Here is a 20445-nt window from a genome sequence, read left to right as displayed (position 1 = left end):
GGCTAGCACAGACCACAGCAGCCCTCTGCCTCGGCCTCCCTGCATATGCCACCACACCTTGTTTTTTATGTGGCTTTATTCTCTGACTCAAACTCAGGCTCTTGCACTTGCTAGGCCTAAATGCTACAAACTGAGCCAATTCCCTCAACTCACAGAACACTTTATGGATTTTTGTGTTTTGTTTTTGTTTGTTTGTTTTGAGACAGGGTCTCTCTACACAAAGTCCTTTTTATTAAATTTTATTTATTTTACATACCACCCAGTTTCCCCTCCTTCCTCTCCTCCTGTTCCCTCCCCCACCTACCTTCCTTCCACCCTGTCCCCCATCCACTCCTCCTCCAACTCCACTCAGAAGGGGTAAGGCCTCCTGTGGAGTCGGTTTTCAAAGGTTTCTCTGTGTAGCCCTGCTTGTTCCGGACTCGCTCTGTAGTCCAGATTGACCTTACAGAGATCCACCTGCCTCCACCTCCTGAGTGCTGGGATTTATTCTTAAAGTCATGATAAAATCTATACAACATAAACTTTATCATTATAATTTTTTTGTCAGGCTTGTTGGCACAAACCTTTAACCCATCACTCAGAAGGCAAAGACAGGCGGATCTCTGAGTTTGAGGCCAGCCTGGTCCACATATTGAATTCCAGGGTTACATAGTAAGACCCTGTCTTAAACAAAAAAAAAAAAAATTTAATAATTGGATTTTTTTTTTTTTTTTGGTTTTTCGAGACAGGGTTTCTCTGTAGCTTTGGTGCTCATCCCGGAACTAGCTCTTGTAGACCAGGCTGGCCTCGAACTACCAGAGATCCGCCTGCCTCTGCCTCCCGAGTACTGAGATTAAAGGCGTGTGCCACCACCGCCCGGCCAATAATTGGATTTTTTGAGACTTGCATTGCTATGTAGTCCAAGTTGTTCTGGAACTCAGTGTGTAGTTCAAACTCATGATCATTTTATATCAGCCTCCTAGGTGCCTCCATTACATACAGGACCCAGCATGGCCAGCCTTTGAAGCTATTAAAATATTTTCCACATTTATTTAGCATGTGTGTTTGTGTGCGTATAACTACACACATGCCACACCATGCATAGAGAACACTGAAGATTGTCAGTTCTCTCCTTCCATCGTGTGGGTAACTGACTTCGTAATAACAGATTTATGGCTGGGTACTGGTGGTGCACACCTTTAATCCCAGTACCTGGGAGGCAGAGACAGGTGAATCTCTGTGAGTTCGAGGCCAGCCTGGTCTACAGAGGTCCAAGACAGACAGGGCTACAAAGAGAAACCCTCTCTTCAAAAATAAAATTTTTAAGTATTTATTTTTCAGTTATGTATATTTATATACGCCGCTCCTTGTGTGTCTATGACAAGTGTGTGCAGTGCCCACAGAAGCCAGAAGAGGGCGTCAGATCTCCTGGAACTGAAACTACAGGCAACTGTGAGTCACCCGAGTTGACTGATTTCCCTCAGTGAGGGAACTGTGATTGGGACTCATAAACCAGAGAAACCTTTCCTTCCTCACGTTGATTGTGCTCGTGGTGTTGGTCACAGCAAGAGAAACCAAACTAGGATGGGCCAGGTGGAGTCTCACTGTACAGCCCAAGATGGTCTTGAACTCACAGGGATGCTGATATGCCTGCCTTGCAAGTAGGGCCACAGGCGTCTGCTGCCATAACTTGCTTCTGGATACCAATTTGGAGGAGATAAATGTTCAAACCCTGGAGGCCCCCAATGAGATTTTATTCCCCCCAACACAGGGCTGATCTGTGTAGCTCCGGCTATCCTGTAACTCAGCCTACAGAGTGCTGAGATTAAAGGTGTGTGCCACCGCCACCCAGTTTCCCAATCCAGATTTATGCAGTACAGCTACAGCCTTTCCCAGAAAGATTCCGCTAGCCTTAAATAGCATCCTTGCAGGAGGAAGATTTTTCTGGTATCATTTTCATGTTTACTTATTGTAATTAAGATGAGACAAAATGTCTAGCAATTAAGATGGCATTTTTCCCTTTTTTAAATTATTCAAGTGGTTTATACACATCTCTGGTGAACAACTTCAACAATGCCGAAGTTGAAAGACTGTGATTTTGTTCTGTCTTGGTCTGAGTTTTGAGACAAGGTCTTACATAATCTAAAATGGTCTCAAAACTCAGTAGTGTGCCGGGCGATGGTGGTGCATGCCTTTAATCCCAGCACTTGGGAGGCAGAGGCAGGCGGATCTCTGTGAGTTCGAGACCAGCCTGGTCTACAAAGCTAGTTCCAGGACAGGCTCCAAAGCCACAGAGAAACCCTGTCTCGAAAAAACCAAAAAAAAAAAAAACCAAAACAAAACAAAACTCAGCAGTGTATGCTGGATGGTGGTGGCACATGCCTTTGATCCCAGCACTACAGAGGCAGAGACAGGTAGATCTCTGTGAGTTCGAGGCACAGCCTGGTCTACTGTAGACAGAAGTTTCTGTCCCGCCTGGTCCCATGGCCATTCAGTCCCAAAGAAACACACAGAGGCTTATATTAATTATAAACTGTTTGACCTATTAGTTCAGGTTTATTATTAAGTAACTCTTACAACTTAAATTCCATAATTCTTATCTATATTTAGCTATGTGGCATGGTACCTTTTCTCACAGTAAGGCTTTCTCATCTTGCTTCCTCTGTATCTGTCTAGTAAACAACTCTCTGCCTTTCCTCTTCCCAGAATCCTCTTAGCCTGGTTGCCACACCTATACTTCCTGCCTGGGTACTGGCCAATCAGCATTTTATTAAACAAAAATGAGTGACAAATCTTTACAGTCTACAGAGCTAGCTCCAGGACAGACAGGGCTTCACAGAGAAACCCTGTCTCAAAAAACAAGGACAAAGCCGGGTGTGGTCACGCCTTTAATCCCAGCACTTGGGCAATTTAAAGAAGGAAGGGTTAACTAGAGAACAGCCCATGGGGCAGCAGGAGTCGAGGCAGCTAATCACACCTTGTTCCCGTTCAGGTTGTTGAGATGAATGACGCGTTCAGCTTGCTTTCTCCTTCATATTCAGTCCAGGATCCCACGCCATGGGATGGTGTCTTCCCACCTCAGGTCATCTAGATGACCCCCCACATATATGCCCAGAGGCTTGTCTCCTAGGCAACTCCAGATCTCATCTGGTTGAGGACAGTAATGACCACTGCGGCTGTGTGCGTGCTAGGTGAGCGCCGAGTTATGGCAGTCCTACTTTGTTGTTTGGTTTTCCTTTCCAGACAAAGTCTCCTCTGTAAGCCAGTCTGTCCTGCCCATTGGATTAACCCGCACAGGATGAGGCAAGGGCACTCACTTCTCCACCTAGACACAGCTCCCATTCTTTACAGCATGGGGTGGCGGTGCGTCTCCTTGCCGAGTGGTGGTCTTCTGATCCCAGACGGTTGACAGACTACGGAACCAAGGTGGAAAATCCCATGGTGGCTATGTTTTCGTAACGTGGTATGAAGTGGAGTCCTGACTGGACAAGTGGCGTCCACTGCCTCAGGATGAAGTCACTGAACATGGCTGTAGGAACATGAAACACCCTGCAGTTCCCAAGAGTAGCACACGTGGGACAGGCTTGGCCACTGTGTGGCCATTCCTGGGTGATGGGACCAAGAACATGCACCCAGCATCTTCCACGTTAGCCTCCGACTTGGCAGGTGGGCTTGCCTCTGATACTTCACAGTAAATCTGATACAAGAGACAGGATGAGATGAAGGAGCTGGGTTGCCATGTTTTCTGGCTAGAGAGGCAAAAGTGTACAGGTGAGATGGGTGCCTAGGGCTGCTGGAACTGGGAACCCATAGAAAGAAACAAGAATGGGGAAGAGGGCAGGGGGAGTAACAGGAGCCAGCCCCTGAGCCCGACGTTTAATAGAGAGAAACAGAATCCGGGATTCAACACACAAGAATGGACGATCCAAGGGGACGACTGGCAGGGAACACTCTGCACCCAAACTACTCAAACTGGCAAAGACTTTTAAACATGCAATGAAAGAGCCTGTCACCGCTAGCTTGTGAGACTGTGAGACGTGGGGGCGTACGGACTCAGTCTGGTTGCCTTGGAGGCAGAAAAAAACTGAGCAATGGAGCTATCCGTCCCTCTTCAAGACAAAGGCTGCATAAGCTGAGATGACCTGAGGGAGAGCAGACCCTGTGAGGCTGGCTTCTATGGGACACTAGGGACACATGTCCCCACGGGCATCAGAGACAGAGGAATGATTGGTACTGATGAGAGAACGCGGCATGAGAAGAGCAACATCTGATGCTCAGTTCACCAGGCCAGAGAACTACAGGAGACTTAAGAAAGATGAGCCTGGGGCTGGAGAGTGGCTCAGTGGTTGAGAGCACTGGCTGCCAATTGGTCCCGGGTTCAATTCCCAGCAACCACATGACAGCTCACAACTGTCTGTAACTCCAGTTCCAGCAGACCTGACACCTTCACACAGACACACATGCAGGCAAAACACCAATACATGTAAAATAAATAAATGTAAAAAAGAAAGAATAAAAGAGAGAAAGAAAAATGATCCTGCCAGCTCAAAAGGAAACTCCACTTCCCTAAATTCTGGTGGTTAGACAAAAGCCAGCATTCCTCAGGAACTTATGAAGCAGGTTTCCCTCTACCAAAACAAATCATTTTCCTTATCACTAGCAAAAGGGACAAATTGGTATCGGTGGTGCCTATTGGCATACCAAAGCACATGTTGGCCTCCAGGCTCCTCAGTACCACAAATGCCTGCTCCACATTTCAGAGTTCATGCTAGCATCCCGACTCTGATCTTCTCACCTCCTCCCTACCCTAAACTCCTGCTCATGGGCTTCCTTCCCCCAGCTACTGACTCTTCTTAAAGCCCTGTTTTGATTATGCTCCCTCTCTCTCGTCTGAACTGTCTTCCTCTCCTGTTCTCCTCCCCCACCCCGTCTCTTTGCCCTGCTCTGGCCTGGCCATGTTCAGTCTTCTGCTTTCTCTCTGCTCTGGATTCTTCCAGAGGCCTCTGGCTACCTTCTCCCCCCACCTATCTAAAAAAACCTTCCCCCTTATCCACACCATGGAGTGATCATGACGTCATGGCATTTATACAGATCCAGGACATAGCTCACTGAGTCTCGATGTCTGTGGCATAAACCCGAGGGCCTGAGTTCAATGCCTGGGTACCATAGTGTCAGGAGAAAAAAACTTGCTAAAAGTCATCCTCTAACCTCCACAAGTTGTGCACACACGATCACTAATAAATAGCAAGAGGGTGATCCCACGGGGGTCTTGGGATGATACAGGTCCTAAGGGCCTCTCTGAGGTCCATGGTATGATCTTCAAGGCATGAGCAGCTCTGGGAAAGCTGAATGACTTTGACCAGCATGTGAATTGGGTTCAAAGAGTGGCGACATGAGACTGGCCTGCTCAGCTCCAGAACGCCCCTTCCGTGAACTGTCAGTCACCAGCCAGAATGGGCTTTTCAGTGGGGTAGCTGCCTTTGAGTCACCCACACTCTCCTGTACTTGGGGCCCTTCCCCCAAAATTCACTTGACAGTGCCCTGTTTGGGGCGAGTAGACATGTGTTCCTTAAGTCATCTCTCTGCTACACCGCAAGTTCAAGAACAACTTGGGCTGTATGAGAAAAAAAAAAGGAAAATTAGGGGTTTTTTCCAAAACCATTAAATAAATGTTGAACTAGTAATTAAGATAAATCTAGATTTGACAGTGTGCCAAACTGCAAGTCACCAGTCCCTTAGCTGAGGTCTTCAGGGACAGATGCATTTCAGAACTCAAGGTTGATCCAATTTTAGAGAGGCCATTCTGCACCTAACATGCAAACCCCCAGGGGCCTGAGGCAGGCACAGTCCATGTCCTCCATCAGACATGGTAATCTTTTTGCAGCAAATGTGTGAACACACTGGAAGGGATAAACACACACACACACACACACACACACACAAATAGCTTGGCTTGAGTTATTTGTCACCATGTGAGAGTGAGGTAAAACACTATCCCCTCCCCACACACACACACACCAAAAAAAAATGTTTAAAGTCATCAGAGCTGGTCAGAATTCCAAATCCACTAGCTGGACATAGTGGCACACATCTGTAGTTCCAGAACTTAGAAGGAGAATTGCTGAGAACACAAGGACAGCCAGAGCTATGTCAGTGAGGCCTTGCCTCACATCCAAGGGTTAAGTCATGAGACACAGAAGCACAATGACAATAAATGGAGACCCTCTGGAGACAGAAAAAAAGGAAAAGCAGGGAGAAGATAGTGGAGGGAGATGAGAAGAAAGGCTGAGGACCATGGAGTTGGAAGCAGAGAAGGAAGCACAGAGGGACAAAAGGGAGGGCCTCTCCTCCCAACTCACGACTTACTGGTGTGTGGCACTTTGGGCTGACAGGCTACCCAGGGAAATGTAAGCGGTGACTCTGAGTGGGCTGAAGGACAAGGTGGAGACAGGGAGCAAGCCAAAACACCGTCCTCAGGTTTGGATCACGAGTTTAATTCTCTGAGCAAAATTGGGCTATCTTCATTTTACAAGACCAGAGAGGTTAAGTACATGGCTGTGCATTGTCCTGTGGAACCAGTAGAGCAGATGACATGCTCCCAGCTGACACAGGCTCAGTTCCTGGGATGCTGTCCAGCTCAAGGGGAAAGAAGGTCATACAGGAAAACCCCTTCTTGCAGCAGGGTATCCCAGCCTGCCTAAGGCCAGGCTGCAGTAACAGGTAAGGGAAAATGGACTCAATCGCCTGACTTCTTTATCAGAAGCTATACCAGCTTCTCAGTCAAGGCACCAGCAGCAGTGTAGCCCAGAGGCTGTACCCACCTCATTTTTTTGGTTCAGTTATATACTCTACACTTCCCAAAGCAGCAAATGTGTACTGTCACCGCCCAAACCCCGGGTTCATCTCTCTGGCTCCAGGAAAAAAGTTACAGCATCACTGGCCAGGGCCTAAGAGCACAAGCGACAGCTTCTATTCCTGCCACTGCAAACTATACCAACAGCAGTTCCCATGATTGTCTCCTCAGACACAAGGGCCCCATCCTTGACACACCGAAAACCGATAAGGCCTTCACAGTATCTGACCTTCAACAGCCCTGAAACTGGCAAGCCGCTTTTCCCCCCAATTCAACCCAAAATTTACATGTTAGCAATGAAGAGAAAAGCCTCTAAGGCTGCGACACTACAGGGTTCGAGAGGGGACCAGCGTGCGCTGCAGAGGACCACAGACCAGGGAAGCTCAGCTGAGGCTGGAGTTTATTGCAGATGAACGCTGAGTCCCAGGGAGGAACGTGGTGGGTGGAAGTCGGTCTGGATCAGGACCACGGCCAGGGGAGATGAGGCCGCAGGCGAGGCCCAGTGGTGAGGAGGGAGTTGCGAAGGCCGCGGTGGGGGCGGGCCAGGCTATCCCGGTGCTCGGTGCACGGTCTCGGACGTCGCTCCAGGCGCTGGGCGGCGGCTGTGGCGGCGGCTCCGTGGCAGTCCCGGCGGCTGCAGTCTTGGCCCGCCGGAGGCTCCGAGCAAGCAGGAGGCGGCAGGAGGTGGGGCGGGTGGCGCTGCACGGGCACAAGGAGCGGCAGGCGCACTGGGTAGGGGGTCGGCCGGGCCGGCGGGCGGCCGCGTGGGTACCCAGATAAGCCCGTAGTACACCGCAAGCAGCACGGCGGCCAAGGACACACACAGGAAGTAGGCGCACACCGGAGCAAGGCGCAGCCATCGGCCACGGGGAGCCTCGCTCAGTCCGGCGCTGCCCGGGCTCTCGCCACCGCCGCCCACACAGCTCGAGCCCCGCATCTCGCTGCCCACTCCACCCGCGCTGGCCCCGCCCCCACCCCGTACCGCCCCACGGAGGTCCAGGCCCCGCCTTAAACCACATCACGCAAACCACGCCCCTCCTAGGACCACACCCCCCATAAGAGCTTCCCACCTGCTCTAAATCACCCCGGCCCCCCCACCAAGTCTGGCCACACCTAGACACGCCCTACCGCCTCTGGCCAACCACTATCAAGAAAAGATCTTAGCCACACCCCTCGCAGCCACACCTGCTCATTCTCCAAGCGCCCTGAGACTCCTGTTCCCCACTCTGGGCTCCTCCCAGCTCTTCGGAACCCCCCCCCTTTTTTTTTTTTTTGGTTTTTCGAGACAGGGTTTCTCTGTGGCTTTGGAGCCTGTCCTGGAACTAGCTCTGTAGACTTGGCTGGTCTCGAACTCACAGAGATCCGCCTGCCTCTGCCTCCCAAGTGCTGGGATTAAAGGCGTGTGCGCCACCACCGCCCGGAGGAACCCTCCCTTCTTGCGTCGATTGCAACTCCCACACAAAAGTCACCCTCCGCCTGTCGGAGGTCAGGTCCCAGTCTGTTGGAGCAGAAGGACGCCTACAGAGCGCTAGCCCTGCCCACCGAGCCTCAGCCCCGCCCCTCCCTGCTTCACAGCATTGGGCTGCCTGCACCAGTTTGGAGGATCCAGCTCCGGCCCTCGCCCCAACTGGCCCCTACCCCAGTAACTCCGCACCAGTGTAACTTCTCCCGCTCCCTAGAGGTACAGAGTGGGCTGCAGGGACAAAGCAGCTAGGCAAACCTGCGCTGCCGCCCCTCCCAGCAGCGTCTTCAGGATTGAGGGATGGCCTGCGGGGTGGGAGGGGAGAGGTGTCAGGACGGCGGAGAACACCCTCGTCCCGCCTCTTCCGCCACAGCAAAGCCCGCCAAGCACAGCAGCCCAGCCTGTCCCGCCAGCAGCACAGTTCAAAGGTTGGCGAGAGCACGCCTTTAATTCAAGTCCTCCAGAGAGCCTCAGGCCCTAGCGGCAGAGTCCTGCACAGCCAGCCTCACAAGGGCTGACTCGGTGGCCTCCACCAGCCAGGTATCATAGGCATTCGGGTTGTCTAGACTGGTCCTCAGAGAATTTAGAAGACTCCCCGGGTCCCGACCGTCATCGTTGACCTGGCTCCTCCCACCCCCTACGTTTAACCCTGTCCTGGCCGGAGTGTAGCAGAAGCAAAGGAGCGAGGTGGCTGGAGGTTAGTGCAGAGCGCCAAGACCCGTTTGCTGGCGCTGTCAGCGGGCAGCCCCCGGCGGCGGAGAGGCCGCCACCACCTTGCAGAAACGCACCCTCTGGAAGTCTGTGATCTCCGCTGTCTCCTGGCCCTCGGGGCCTACCTCTGAGGAAATAAAAAGTGGTAAATGGAAGACCAGCCTGCCCGATCCGCCCTGTCCTGCACCTCAGTCAAACCCGCCTGCAGCTTGGCCTCCAGTTTACTCAAATCTCAGGAAGCCCACGAAGCAGAGCCCCTTCTAACCCCGTCGACAACTGGGAAGCGCTGGTATAATGAAATAACCGTCATCTTCCTAGGACCACACACTGTTTTCTAGCCCAGTCCCTCGGTCTCCATCCCCACCACTCATTTGACTGTCAGTTCCTGGGCTCTGCTCCACACCCTATCCCGCTGCAGGGGAAGGGAAAGAGGAGCACAGACAAGAAACCTGGTCCACCACGTTAAGGCGCCAAGATCAGCCTCTTGCTTCTACTCTGCGGGGTCCAAAATTCCACTCAGGTCTGCTCCAAAATGCTAACCCTGACCTCAGTAAGTCTAACAGTTGGCCCCGTTCATTCGTTCATTCCTACTTTTTGCTTTTACAAAAGTAGTCTCAAGCTCAAGATTGTAGGGAATCAGCCTCTTCCCTCTGGGTACGTTCAGATTTTGAATCCCGCCTCTAACTCCCTCCCTAAACCTAGCCTCAACTCTTTACCTTAATGAGCTTCCCGATTCCAGCTTCCCGGCCCAGCTATTCACAATTCCTGTCGGCTGGAGCCTTAAAGCCCACCCTCTGCACCGGCTCAGGCCTGACTTCAGGCCCACTCGTAGGCATGGAACAGCACCTGACTCACCTCATGCCCTGCCCGCCCGCCCCCCGCCCCCCCCATCATCCCATAGGCCCCACCCACTTTGTCCCCAAGCCCTTCCCAGCCCCCAGAATGCAAGCAGACCACCCACCTCCACCAGCTTCATGCACCCCACCTGGAGATGCCTCAGGCCCCTCTTCTTCAGACTTCGGGGCTCTTGTCAAGGTTGGCCCACTCTCCAAGGAGCCAAGGGCTGGCTGGTCACCTCCTGGAGAAGGGGAGGCTCAGTCAAGCCCCTCCTTTTCCAAACACCTCCCAGCGTGAGGGGAACGAGGGAGGGGGCTCAAGGACACAGTGGGGGTGTGTCATTTAAGGAAATGAACTTTTTATTGGAGAGAGGCTCTGAACCAGCAAGAGCAGGCTCTAGGAAATGGGCTAAGGCTTGGAGTAGCCACCAACTGCCCTTCCCTGCCACGCCACAGGGTTTGAGGGAGGTGTGAGCACAGCCACACCCTTGTGAGCTCACAGGAGCATGAGCGCACACGTGCGTACGCACATACACACACAAACACACACACACACACACACACACAGAGACAGCTGGTTTCACGCATTCCCAAAAGGCCAGGCCTCACCCGCAGAGTGGGCACCAGGAGAGTGGGCAGTGCTGGGAGAATTCAATTCCATCTCCTCACCCCAGTCGGACACGGGCTGGTGGTCCCCAGTGGGCGAGAAGGGGCTGGGAGGTTCAACAGGGACTGGGGACAATGACTCCTGGGGCCTGGCAGGTGCAGGGTCCGCCTGCTCACAGGTTGGCTTCCGAGCTGGCTCAGCCTCTCCAGGCTGGTGATCTGGAACAGCTGGGGCCTCCTGCTCCTTAGGACACTCCTCCTCCTCCTCAAACTCCTCTTCTTCCTCCTCGTCCTCCTCCTCCGTGATATCTTCACTCACGTCCTCCCATTCTTCATCCTCATCATCATCTTCCCTCTCCTCTTCTCCCTCCTCTTCCCCCTCATCTTCCTCACCATCCTCCTCAGGAGGCCGGTGGGCTGGGACTGGGGTCTCCGGAGGCTGCTGGGAACACAGGCAGATCAGGGAAAGGCTTGGAGCTGAACCCCCACCCCGCCCATACACACATCCCACCTTCTCCCTGCTCTGCCTTACCTGTGTGGGTGTCTCCTCCAGGGACAAGGATTGAGAGGACTCAGGGGCTGAGGACACAGCTTCCTCTTTTGTCTCCCAGCGATTATCATGGTCACTGGGGAGGAGAGAGCACAGGGGTAGGGCCTAGGTGAGGGGACAGACTTCTCAGAGAACATCTGTTCTGCTGCACAGAGGGCAAAGAGGACAGCAGACACAAACAGAGCTGAGACAGATCAGTGTGTCCTCAAACTCAAGCCAGAGAGAAGGACTCCACACACCCAAACACAACAAGAATTTCCCATGGGAAGGGCACCCCACCTATAGGCACGAGGGGCCACCTTGGCCTGGGGTCGGCTGTTCTTTCTCCTCCTGCGGCTCTTGACTTCTGCTTTGTGCTGAGAAAGGAACTCTCCAAAAGTGGGGGGCTTAGGGGGCCTTGCCCAAGTTTGGTCATCTACAATAGAAGCCCAGATCCAAGAACTTAGGGGATGGGGACACAGTACATGCCACACTCAAACCCCACTGCTTAACCCTAACCCCTTCCAAGACACTACTCACCATAGCGGTGGGACAGTTCGTGGGTAGGAACTGGCTCATCCTTGAACCTAGGAAAAGAGAGCAGAGCAAACAATAGCTGAGGAAACTAGGGAGAGGCAAGAGAAAGCAGGGGAGATGGAGGCAGGGCCAGATCAAACTAAAGAGGCCCCAAAGGGGCCACTGGTTAGAATGAGATCAGACAGAATGAGGGATGAGAGGCAAATCCAGCTTCCTAGTTTCAAAACCAGACAAAGAAACAAATATAGCCTCTGAAATAAAAACGTGGGTGCTAAAGAGATGGTTCACTCCTCCCATTGACATCGGCACCTTGTGAGTGGAGCAGCACAAGACAGGCAAGTCCCTTGGAGTTGCTGCCCTCAGTTTGCACCCCAGAATGAACACTCAAGTACATGTTCAATACAGAGCAAGGACATAACTGTGGGTCAGGCATGGTGCTACATATCTGGGATCCTAGCATTGAAGAGATGGAGGCAGAAGACTCAGGGTCAGACTGTCCTTGATTCCATAGGAAATTCAAGATCAGCCTTGGTTATATGAGGTCTTGTCTCAAATAAACAAAAAGTAAACAAGGAAACTCTGTCACTACCAACAACTCCAATCTATAGATAAGCAGAAGGTTCTGAATGAGTCCAGGTCACCCAGCCACTAGGGATCGGCCATTGTGGGTTTTTCCTATCCCTTCCCCTTTGCTGGCTGTGCAGGGAGATACAGAGCCTGAGTGGTTGAGAGTTCTATGCTAGCCTAGGTTAACACAGCCCAGGAGGCCTGTAAACAAGTGACAAAGTGTTTCCTATACCAAAAAAAAAGAGTTTTTCCTGGGCATTATGTGAGGCTCGATTTCATGCCCATAACCATAGACATGGCTCAGAGGGCCCAGTATCCACATGGCAGTTCACAACTGTCTGTAACTCCAGGATCCAACAAGCAGGAAGACTGAAAGATCAAAGCACCCCAGGTAACACTGTCTCGAAAAGGAAAAAGAAGGTGAAAGGGCAGAAGAGATGGCTCTGTCAGCTCTGGCTGCTCTTCCAGAGGACCCAGGTTCATTTCCCATGCCAACATGGTAGCTCACAACCCTCTGTAACTCCAGTTCCAGGGGATCTGACACCCTCCTCTAGCATTCATGGGCACCAGACGTGCACATTTTGTACAAACATACATGCAGACAAAACACTCAATACACATAAATGTTTTAAAAATTTTTAAAGGTGGGGAATGGGAGCTATGGAGACAGCTCAGTGGTAGAGCACCTCAGGAATCCGCTAGTGAGGGGCTGGGGAGTGTGGCTCAGTGGTAGAGCCCCTCTAGAATCCACCAGTGAGGGGCTGGGGGTGTTGCTCAGTGGTAGAGCACCTCTAAAATTTACTAGTGAAGGGCTGGGGTGTGGCTCTAAGGTACAGCACCTGTCTAGAATGCCCCGACATGCCAAAGGCCATAGGTTCAATCCTCAGTACCAAAGGGAGAAAAGGAAGCCAGCCAGGCTCGCATACACCGCGACCCAGCAGGAAGACCAACTCACATGCCATCGGTCTTCTCGGCATCCCATTCCCGCCGCCACTGCCCAGTCGGCTTGCGGTGTCGCTGCAGGCGCTCTTGGTCGATCTTCTCCCTCTCCTGCTTCCAGCGCAGGTACTCTGACCGCTCGCGGCCCGTCATGGACATTGTCATGTCGCCCCCACAGCCCATGCCAGCCCTGCGGCCCTGCAGGCACCATAGGCAATCAGACCCCAGTTCCCCTCCACACCCTCTTGCCCCAGACACAAATAGGGCCACTGTTCAGGCCACACAGGGCAGAACTGACAAGCAGCAAGCCGAGTGGGTGGCTGAGGTGGCCTTCTCAGAAAGGCTCTAGGTCCTATCTATTTATTTTTGGTTTCAGACCAGGTCTCAGGCCAGGGTGACTGCCCCAAAGTCACTAACACTAAGTATAAGCTGGGCGTTGGTGGTGCAGGCCTTTAATCCCAGCACTAGGGAGGCAGAGGCAGGCAGATCTCTGTGAATTCGAGACCAGACTGGTCTACACGAGCTAGTTCCAGGACAGGTACCAAAAACTGCAGAGAAACCCTGTCTCAAAAATCCCCCCACCCCAAAAAAATAAATAAAAGACTACCTGGGCAACTTTATAAAAACAAAAGGGCTGGGGATGTGGCTCACGGGTAGATAGTTCACATAGCATGTGTAAGACCCTGGGGATAGCAGCGGTGGTGGCGCACGCCTTTAATCCCAGCACTTGGGAGGCAGAGGCAGGCGGATCTCTGTGAGTTCGAGGCCAGCCTGGTCTACAAGAGCTAGTTCCAGGACAGGCTCCAAAACCACAGAGAAACCCTGTCTCGAAAACCCAAAAAAAAAAAAAAAAAAAAAAAAAAAAAAAAAAAAAAGACCCTGGGGATATCCTAGCATGGCAAAAAAAAAAAAAAAAGTCCAACATGAATCCTTAACAAAGACAACACTGGCAGCAGGGCATAGTGGTGGGCAGCTTTAAATCCAGCACTCAGGGTAGAAGCAGGTGGATCCCTGTGCTGGGCATAAAGCTGGAACTCCATGTAACTGGGCTGGCCTGGAGCTCCAGGTCACCAGGGCTAGATAGTGAGACCCTGTCTCAAAAAGAAAATAGAAACTGGGTGGTGATGGTGCCTTTAATCACGGCACTCAGGAGGCAGAGGCAGGCAGGTCTCTGTGAGTTTGAGGCCAGCCTGGTCTACAGAGCAAGTTCCAGGACAGGCTCCAAAGCCACACAGAGAAACCCTGTCTCGAAAAACAAAAAAAAAGAAGAAGGCATGGTAACCCAAATGCTTGAACTACATAGTGAGATCCAAACCAGCCTGAGTCCCTATGTCAAAAGCTCCCAAATCAAGCAAGGGCTAACAACTCCACACAGAAAGCAGCACCTGCTTTGTCCTTCCCCACCAGCTCAAAGCACAATTCTTGAGAAGCTGCAGCAGCACCCACCTGTCTCTCATGTTCCAAGCCAGAGCGTACCCTGTCGAAGTCGGAACCTCCCCAGTTGCGGCCGTGGCGGCGGCTGCCCTCCCGGCGATCCCTCTCAGGCTCCTCCAGGGGTCCACCCCGACGCCGGGGATCATCCAGGAAGTTGCGTACTGGGTTGGGCTCCAGTACTCCTTCCTGCAGCAGAAGAGCGGGCAGGTGGGCAGACGAGGAGGCACGGGGTGCCTATCCACTCAGCCCACCCCCAGGCTGCCCAGTGCTGACCCGCTGGTTGCGCTCGTACTCAGCAATCTTCTCCATCTCCTCATTCATCTTCTCAATGTTCTGCCTGCGCCGCTCCTCCCACTCCTGGGGAGACAAGATGTGACACGTGGTGTAGGAGGTTCTTCTGTCTATGTGTTACTTTCACTGGTTAAATAAAGAGACTGCCTTAGCATTTTGATAGGGCAGAAAATTAGGTGGGTGGAGTAGACAGAACAGGATGCTGGGAAGAAGGCAGGCCGAAAGAGCCACCATGGATCAAGCCGCCATGTCAGACATGCTGAATCTTTCCTGGTAAGCCAAGACCTCATGGTGAAATAAAGATTATTAGAAATGGGTTAATCAAGATGTGAGAGTTAGTCAATAAGAGGCTAGAGCTAATGGCCAGGCAGTAATTTAATTAATACAATTTCCATGTGGTTATTTCAGGGGTTAAGCTAGCCAGGCAGCAGGATGCAGCCCACTCCCCATTACAACAGACATGACTGTCAGAAAGAACCATATAACTAGCTGTGCCAAAAACACAGGGCAGCCCAAACTCTCCAAGGACAAGCAGGTGACAAGTGGTGTCTGGCCTGGAACTTATTTGGATGTAGGAGACCCTGGCATACCTCAGTCACCATACAAATGGTGCATCTTTACCCAGCCCATCTAAACACTAACAGGGTTTACAAAGAACAACCAAGTGGACAGGACTCTCGTTTTCCAGCCTCCATGCTGGTGGGATGGCCAAGTGCTTCCCAACAAAAATGAAAGAAATGTGTTTTCTCTGTCAGTGTCCCACTTTCACCTTGTGGAAACAATCCACACAGAGAGGCAGGCGGATCTCTGTGAGTTTGAGGCCAGCCTGGTTTACAGAGCTAGTTCTAGGATAGGCTCTAAAGCTACAAAGAAACCCTGTCTGTTTTCTCAACACCAAGTCCAAGGCCAACCTAAGCAACCTAGTTGATGAGATCCTGTCTCGGAGTAAAAGCTAAGGGCTGAGGATGTAGTTCAACGCTAAAGCACTCATCTAATATACACAAGGCCCAAGACCAGAAAAATGAATGAATGAAAACCAGAGAACAGAAACCTTGGCCCAAGCTTCATGGCCTGCTTGGTGCCTACCTTGGACTTGCGATCAGAGGTTGAGTTGTCTCCTGCCCCTAGAAGATGAGGGGATCCCCGGCCCCGGCCTCTCCGGCCCCTGCCTCCAGTTCCTCCTCGAAGTTGCTCCCCAGCACCATTCTCCCAGCCTCGGGATGCCCGGCTTACTCCTGCCCGGCCTCCCTGCTGGGGGTGGGTCCGGCCCCCTCTGTTGGCTCCTGAGGGTCTGGGGGTCCCAGGAGTCCTCCGAGAGGGACCCAGGCTCTTCTCCTGAAAAGGGGAAGGAGGGGAAGTCAGCCAAAGGAAAGGTAGACTGGGGCAACCTAGGCCCAGAGCAGGCAGTTCTGGGTCCCAGGCCTCAGCCCTCTCCCTCGTTCCCAGCCTGAGAATTCAGACATGCTGGACTCTCCACCTCCACATTCTCCTTCTCCATGGAACGGCTTTTCCGGGGAGCTGTCACTGCCACACCCTCCGATTCAGCCCTTTTCCGGTCTTCCTCGATCTCCTAGGAGCAAATGGAGTGTTAGGGGTCCTGTCCACCAGCTGGACTCCCACAGTCCTCTACAGTCTCCTGTGCTTCCGACTCAGGCTTCTCTCCAGAAAAGCCCCCACTGTAAGCCCATCTGTAAGAGCCAAATCCTGCCCCACCATGGGGCCCTCTCCTGCACGCACTCTGGCCTTCCTGCTATTCCCCAGGGCTTTGCCGTGCCCTGGGCTCCGACCCCAGGTTTTCTTTACCAGCTGCTCCTCTACTAGAGCAACCCTGGAACTCCTTACCACCTACCTGCCACTCTCTCTGTTCTCATCCCCTGCTTGGTAAAACATGGGGATACTTGTTAGACTGTTCGCTGATGCACCCCCCCCACTTCACTTCCCAGCCTACAGAGCTGCCTGGCCAACAATCAAACCCAATTATTTTTTTAATAAATGAATGCATGAAGAATGAGTCAATGAGGACCACCCTCCTCCCAGGTCCCTTCATAAAGACAGCCCCACTGTTTCCTTTTGGGCCCTGCTCTGGACCCTCCCTCCCCCTCCCATTGTAGCCCCAACTGCCCTTGGTCAGTGAGAGTCTTTCAACAACCCAGCCCTGAGCCAGGCCTGTCCTCTCCAACTAGGCCCTGCCCCAGCTTTCCCTACTACCTGGACTCCCTCTCCCTCTCATCTAGCACCACTGTGAAGAGCTATTCTGACCAGGTCTCACTCCATTCAACATCCTCCATGGCTCCCTAATGCTCTTAAGCATTTTCCAACCTACATGAGTGGCACCTGATTGACTCCTAAATCAATTCTCCACCAACTTCCCAAGCCCTCTCCACATCCAAACAATTGCCCGAGCTGTTTGTCTTGTGAGAAACATAACCCACCTCCTTCCCAATTAGCTAATGTCTAGGCATCCTTCAGTTCTCAGCATCCCCTCCACCAGAAAGCTCTCCCTAATATCCTCAGGTTAATTCCCCCATCCCTACCTTGCTAGTCTGGGCCATCACAGAGGACAACCATGTCCCAAACTGGACTGTGAACCCTAAGAACATGGACTAAGTGCAGGTCTAGGGAATACATCCCCAGCACCACACCACATGGAGCTAGGAATCTGGAGACTTCGATGAACAGAATGTGAATAAATGAATGAATGAATGAATGAATGATGGGATGGAGGAAGGAAGGCCAGACTAAGGCCTTTGGCTTTTGTCCTGTGAGTGAAGGGGAAAACATGAGAAAGCTTGAAGGGAGAGGTGGGAAAAACTCACTGCGGGGGGAGAGGGGATGGGGTCTCCCAGGGCAGGGCTAGGGCACCTGGTAGCGCCGGATGAGAGCCTCATTCTTCCGACGCAGAGCCTCGATCCTCTTGTCCAACTCAGCGTCTTTCTCCTCCTTTGACTTCAAATCTAGTGTGGTAGCCTGTGGTGGGGAGACAGTTGAGGGGGAAAGAATGATCTTCCTGCCAAGGGCATTTTACCCAGGATCCCACCTTCCCCACTCCCTTCCCCCACTCTGCAGCTCACCATCTCATCAGCTGTGATCTTCTCACAGAAAAGGGATGCACCACTTGGGGGTCCTGGGGGAAGAGAACAGTTCTAAAACGCTGGCTCCTCTCCTTTACTGAGGGTTCTGAAAACACTGACTCACAGAAAAATACACTTGTACTTCTTCAAGGTAATTCTCAAGACTAGCCTCGCCTCTTCCCTGAAGAAATAGAAACCCTGCCCTTCAGTTTTAGATCCACCCATGCAATTAGTCAGACCCACCTTGGGAAAAGTCTGGCTCCACCCTGTACCTAATACTAATTCCTCCAAACAAAGATGTCAGTCCAGGTTCCATAGCCTATAATTTTAGCCAGGATCGGGATCTCAGAAGGTCGGCTACAAACTGCGAAAGTAACTTCTAAACCGGGCGGTGGTGGCGCACGCCTTTAATCCCAGCACTCGGGAGGCAGAGGCAGGCGGATCTCTGTGAGTTCGAGACCAGCCTGGTCTACGAGAGCTAGTTCCAAGACAGGCTCCAAAACCACAGAGAAACCCTGTCTCGAAAAACAAAACAAACAAACAAACAAAAAAAAAGTAACTTCTAGAGGGCCAGCGGGATAGCTTGGGGGATAAAAGTGCTTGCCGCCAAGCCTGAGAACCTGAGGTCAATTCCCAGGACCCATAAAATGGAAGGAGAGAACAGATTCCCACCAGTTGTGCTCTGACCTCCGTGTGATCACACATACATGCACAAAGTAAATAAAACAGTGAAAAACAGTTCCAACTCTCCGAGAACTTTGATCCCTGGCTCCCCTAAGACTGACACAGCCCAGGCCCCAGCATTCTGAAAAGGCACTTGTCATCTCCTACCAAGCCAGAAAAGATTCTGCAGGCAGGGCCAGGATCCACTTCCGCGGGCTTCCTAGACCGGACTTGACCTCCATAGTGATACTCAGTCCAGAAGACAGAAATTCTACAGATGCTTACAAGAAAAAAGCTGCCAGCGCACCCGCGCCCCTAACCTCCACAAAACTCACTGGTCCCGCCCCGACCGGGATAAAACTTCAGGCCTCACCTTTCCCACAAGACTTCTGGCCCCTCCCATTAAAAAAATTATACAATCAAGCTGGCTCCGCCTCCAACTTAACCCAGCTCCCCACGTGCCGGGAAACATTCTGGCCACGCCTCTGAGTCCCGCCCCTTCCTTCAGCTTCGGACGCATTTATGTATAAGAAAAAACTTTTTGACTACAGCCCCACCGTTCTTCCCTCCCTTCCGCCCCACCACGCACAGCACCCCAACTCCACCGGCAAAATCCCTGACATTTTGGTCCTGCCTCTACCCAGTTTAAGGCAGTCTCTGGACCCTCCCCTAGCTTCTGAGCAATGATCAGGACCGACTTCCAAAACCAAGAAACTTAACTGGCTTGCCCAGGGCGTCTCCGCCCCAAACCCTGGCCCCACCCCCTAGATACTACGCCCTAACATAACCAACAACGCAAAAACCCGACCCTTACGGAGAGCAACTCTCTGGCCCGCCCCCAGCTTCTCAGCAACGCTCAGGACAAACTCCAGTTCAGTCACCGCCTCTTCACCCAACCAACGCCCAAACCCTGCCCCTTTCCCCACGCCCCTCAAAACCTTGGCTCCGCCCCTAGCTCTCATGGACACGCCCCCGTGACACTCCGCACAAACTAGACCCTGACCTTTGAAACACCCTGGCTCTGCCTCCAGACGCTCCGCCCCCTTCCTTTACCGCGCCCCGTTCCGTTTTGGCCCTGACCCTGTTTTCCCGCCCACAGCCCAAACTCCACCCCCTTCGGCCCCGACAATGCTCTAGCCCCGCCCCCACCTCCCCCGGCATCTGCCCCCCAATTCCGCCCTTTATCCCCGCCCCACAAGTTTGTCCCGCCCCCATCATCCCCTCCCAACGTCCCGGGCCCGCCTACTAGTACTCCAGCCAAGACTCCGACCCCGCCCCAGCCCGGACCCAACTCTGAAGCCCCGCCCTGCCATGGCAGCCACCCGGCTCAGGGCCCGCCCGCACCCGCCCCGACGGCCCTGCCCACAAGCTCACGGCCCACCCCACAGCGCCCCTCTGGAGACCCATGTGGGCGTCGTGTCCCCGCCCCCCGCAGAGTAGCCTGACCCCGCCCCCGCCGGCCGCTCGCCTCCCGCCCGCGCGCGCTCCCGCTCCCCTCACGTGGGCGAACAGGCCCCGCCCTCTCCGGGCGCGCTCCCGACCCCCTCCCCCGGTCACCTGTCCCGGAGACCCCGCGGCGTCTGCGACTCCGACTCCGTCCGCCTCCTCGTCCGCAGCTCCCGGGCCTCACACGTCACTTCTGGTCCGCTCCACGTGAAAAGAGGAAATAAAGAGGGACACTTCCGGTCCGGACAGCCCATTTCCGGATGCCTTAAAGGGGCCGCATCCCCTCTGGCTCTGCAGAATGTGGCCGGAGCGTGTTTCTTACCCGTCGCCTCAGGAAATGGACCTGTAGCCCTTAATCTCTGTACTCCTCCTTTTTCGCTCAGACCATTTAGCCACTGATTCTCTATTTTAGTAAGTAAAAGCCAGACATCATACAGTAACCCCTGGAAACGTAAATTAAACCAATTTACGTCTTGCCAATGAAACCTGAGTTTTAGAAACTAACCAATTCATAAAAATAT

General features: G+C 52.8%; 2 protein-coding genes across 16 annotated transcripts; both read right to left on the bottom strand.

Moving 5' to 3' along the window:
* Nucleotides 1-7215: 7215 nt before the first annotated feature.
* Nucleotides 7216-7892, bottom strand: Inafm1 (InaF motif containing 1). The gene has a single exon (XM_075991105.1). The coding sequence runs from the start codon at nucleotides 7767-7769 to the stop codon at nucleotides 7380-7382; it is 390 nt and encodes a 129-aa protein (XP_075847220.1). The 5' UTR covers nucleotides 7770-7892; the 3' UTR covers nucleotides 7216-7379.
* Nucleotides 7414-20126, bottom strand: Ccdc9 (coiled-coil domain containing 9). 15 transcript variants are annotated; one of them, XM_075991001.1, is made up of 16 exons: nucleotides 19293-19458; nucleotides 17816-17868; nucleotides 17607-17711; nucleotides 16222-16314; nucleotides 15831-16079; nucleotides 14727-14810; nucleotides 14466-14639; nucleotides 13036-13217; nucleotides 11517-11563; nucleotides 11277-11412; nucleotides 10980-11073; nucleotides 10511-10889; nucleotides 9967-10083; nucleotides 9083-9132; nucleotides 8553-8599; nucleotides 7414-7531 (listed from the first exon to the last, which is right to left on the bottom strand). In XM_075991001.1, exons 1-15 carry the CDS (start codon nucleotides 19438-19440, stop codon nucleotides 8582-8584), a joined length of 1929 nt encoding a protein of 642 aa, XP_075847116.1. In that variant the 5' UTR covers nucleotides 19441-19458; the 3' UTR covers nucleotides 7414-7531; nucleotides 8553-8581. The 15 variants fall into 15 exon arrangements, with proteins under 15 accessions (XP_075847116.1, XP_075847187.1, XP_075847108.1 ...); XM_075991072.1 differs by lacking the exons at nucleotides 7414-7531; nucleotides 19293-19458 and adding an exon at nucleotides 20036-20126 and having other exon boundaries at nucleotides 8114-8599; nucleotides 9991-10083; XM_075990993.1 differs by lacking the exon at nucleotides 7414-7531 and having other exon boundaries at nucleotides 8437-8599.
* Nucleotides 20127-20445: the final 319 nt, after the last annotated feature.

The sequence above is a fragment of the Microtus pennsylvanicus genome, chromosome 1 (genome assembly GCF_037038515.1).
Source record: "Microtus pennsylvanicus isolate mMicPen1 chromosome 1, mMicPen1.hap1, whole genome shotgun sequence".
NCBI classification, from domain to species: domain Eukaryota; kingdom Metazoa; phylum Chordata; class Mammalia; order Rodentia; family Cricetidae; genus Microtus; species Microtus pennsylvanicus.
This window is presented reverse-complemented; position numbering and strand designations above follow the sequence as displayed.

Bases quoted from the DNA above. Each gene is read 5' to 3' on its own strand.
- Inafm1 (XM_075991105.1), bottom strand. From the start codon at position 7,769: ATGCGGGGCTCGAGCTGTGTGGGCGGCGGTGGCGAGAGCCCGGGCAGC.
- Ccdc9 (XM_075990967.1), bottom strand. From the start codon at position 19,440: ATGAGAGCTAGGGGCGGAGCCAAGGTTTTGAGGGGCGTGGGGAAAGGG. The intron at 16,315-17,606 runs GTGCCCTAGCCC...ATTTGCTCCTAG, and splicing joins CTCTCATCCGGCGCTACCAG to GAGATCGAGGAAGACCGGAA. The intron at 11,074-11,276 runs GTGGGGTGCCCT...TCTCCTCCCCAG, and splicing joins GTGGCCCCTCGTGCCTATAG to TGACCATGATAATCGCTGGG.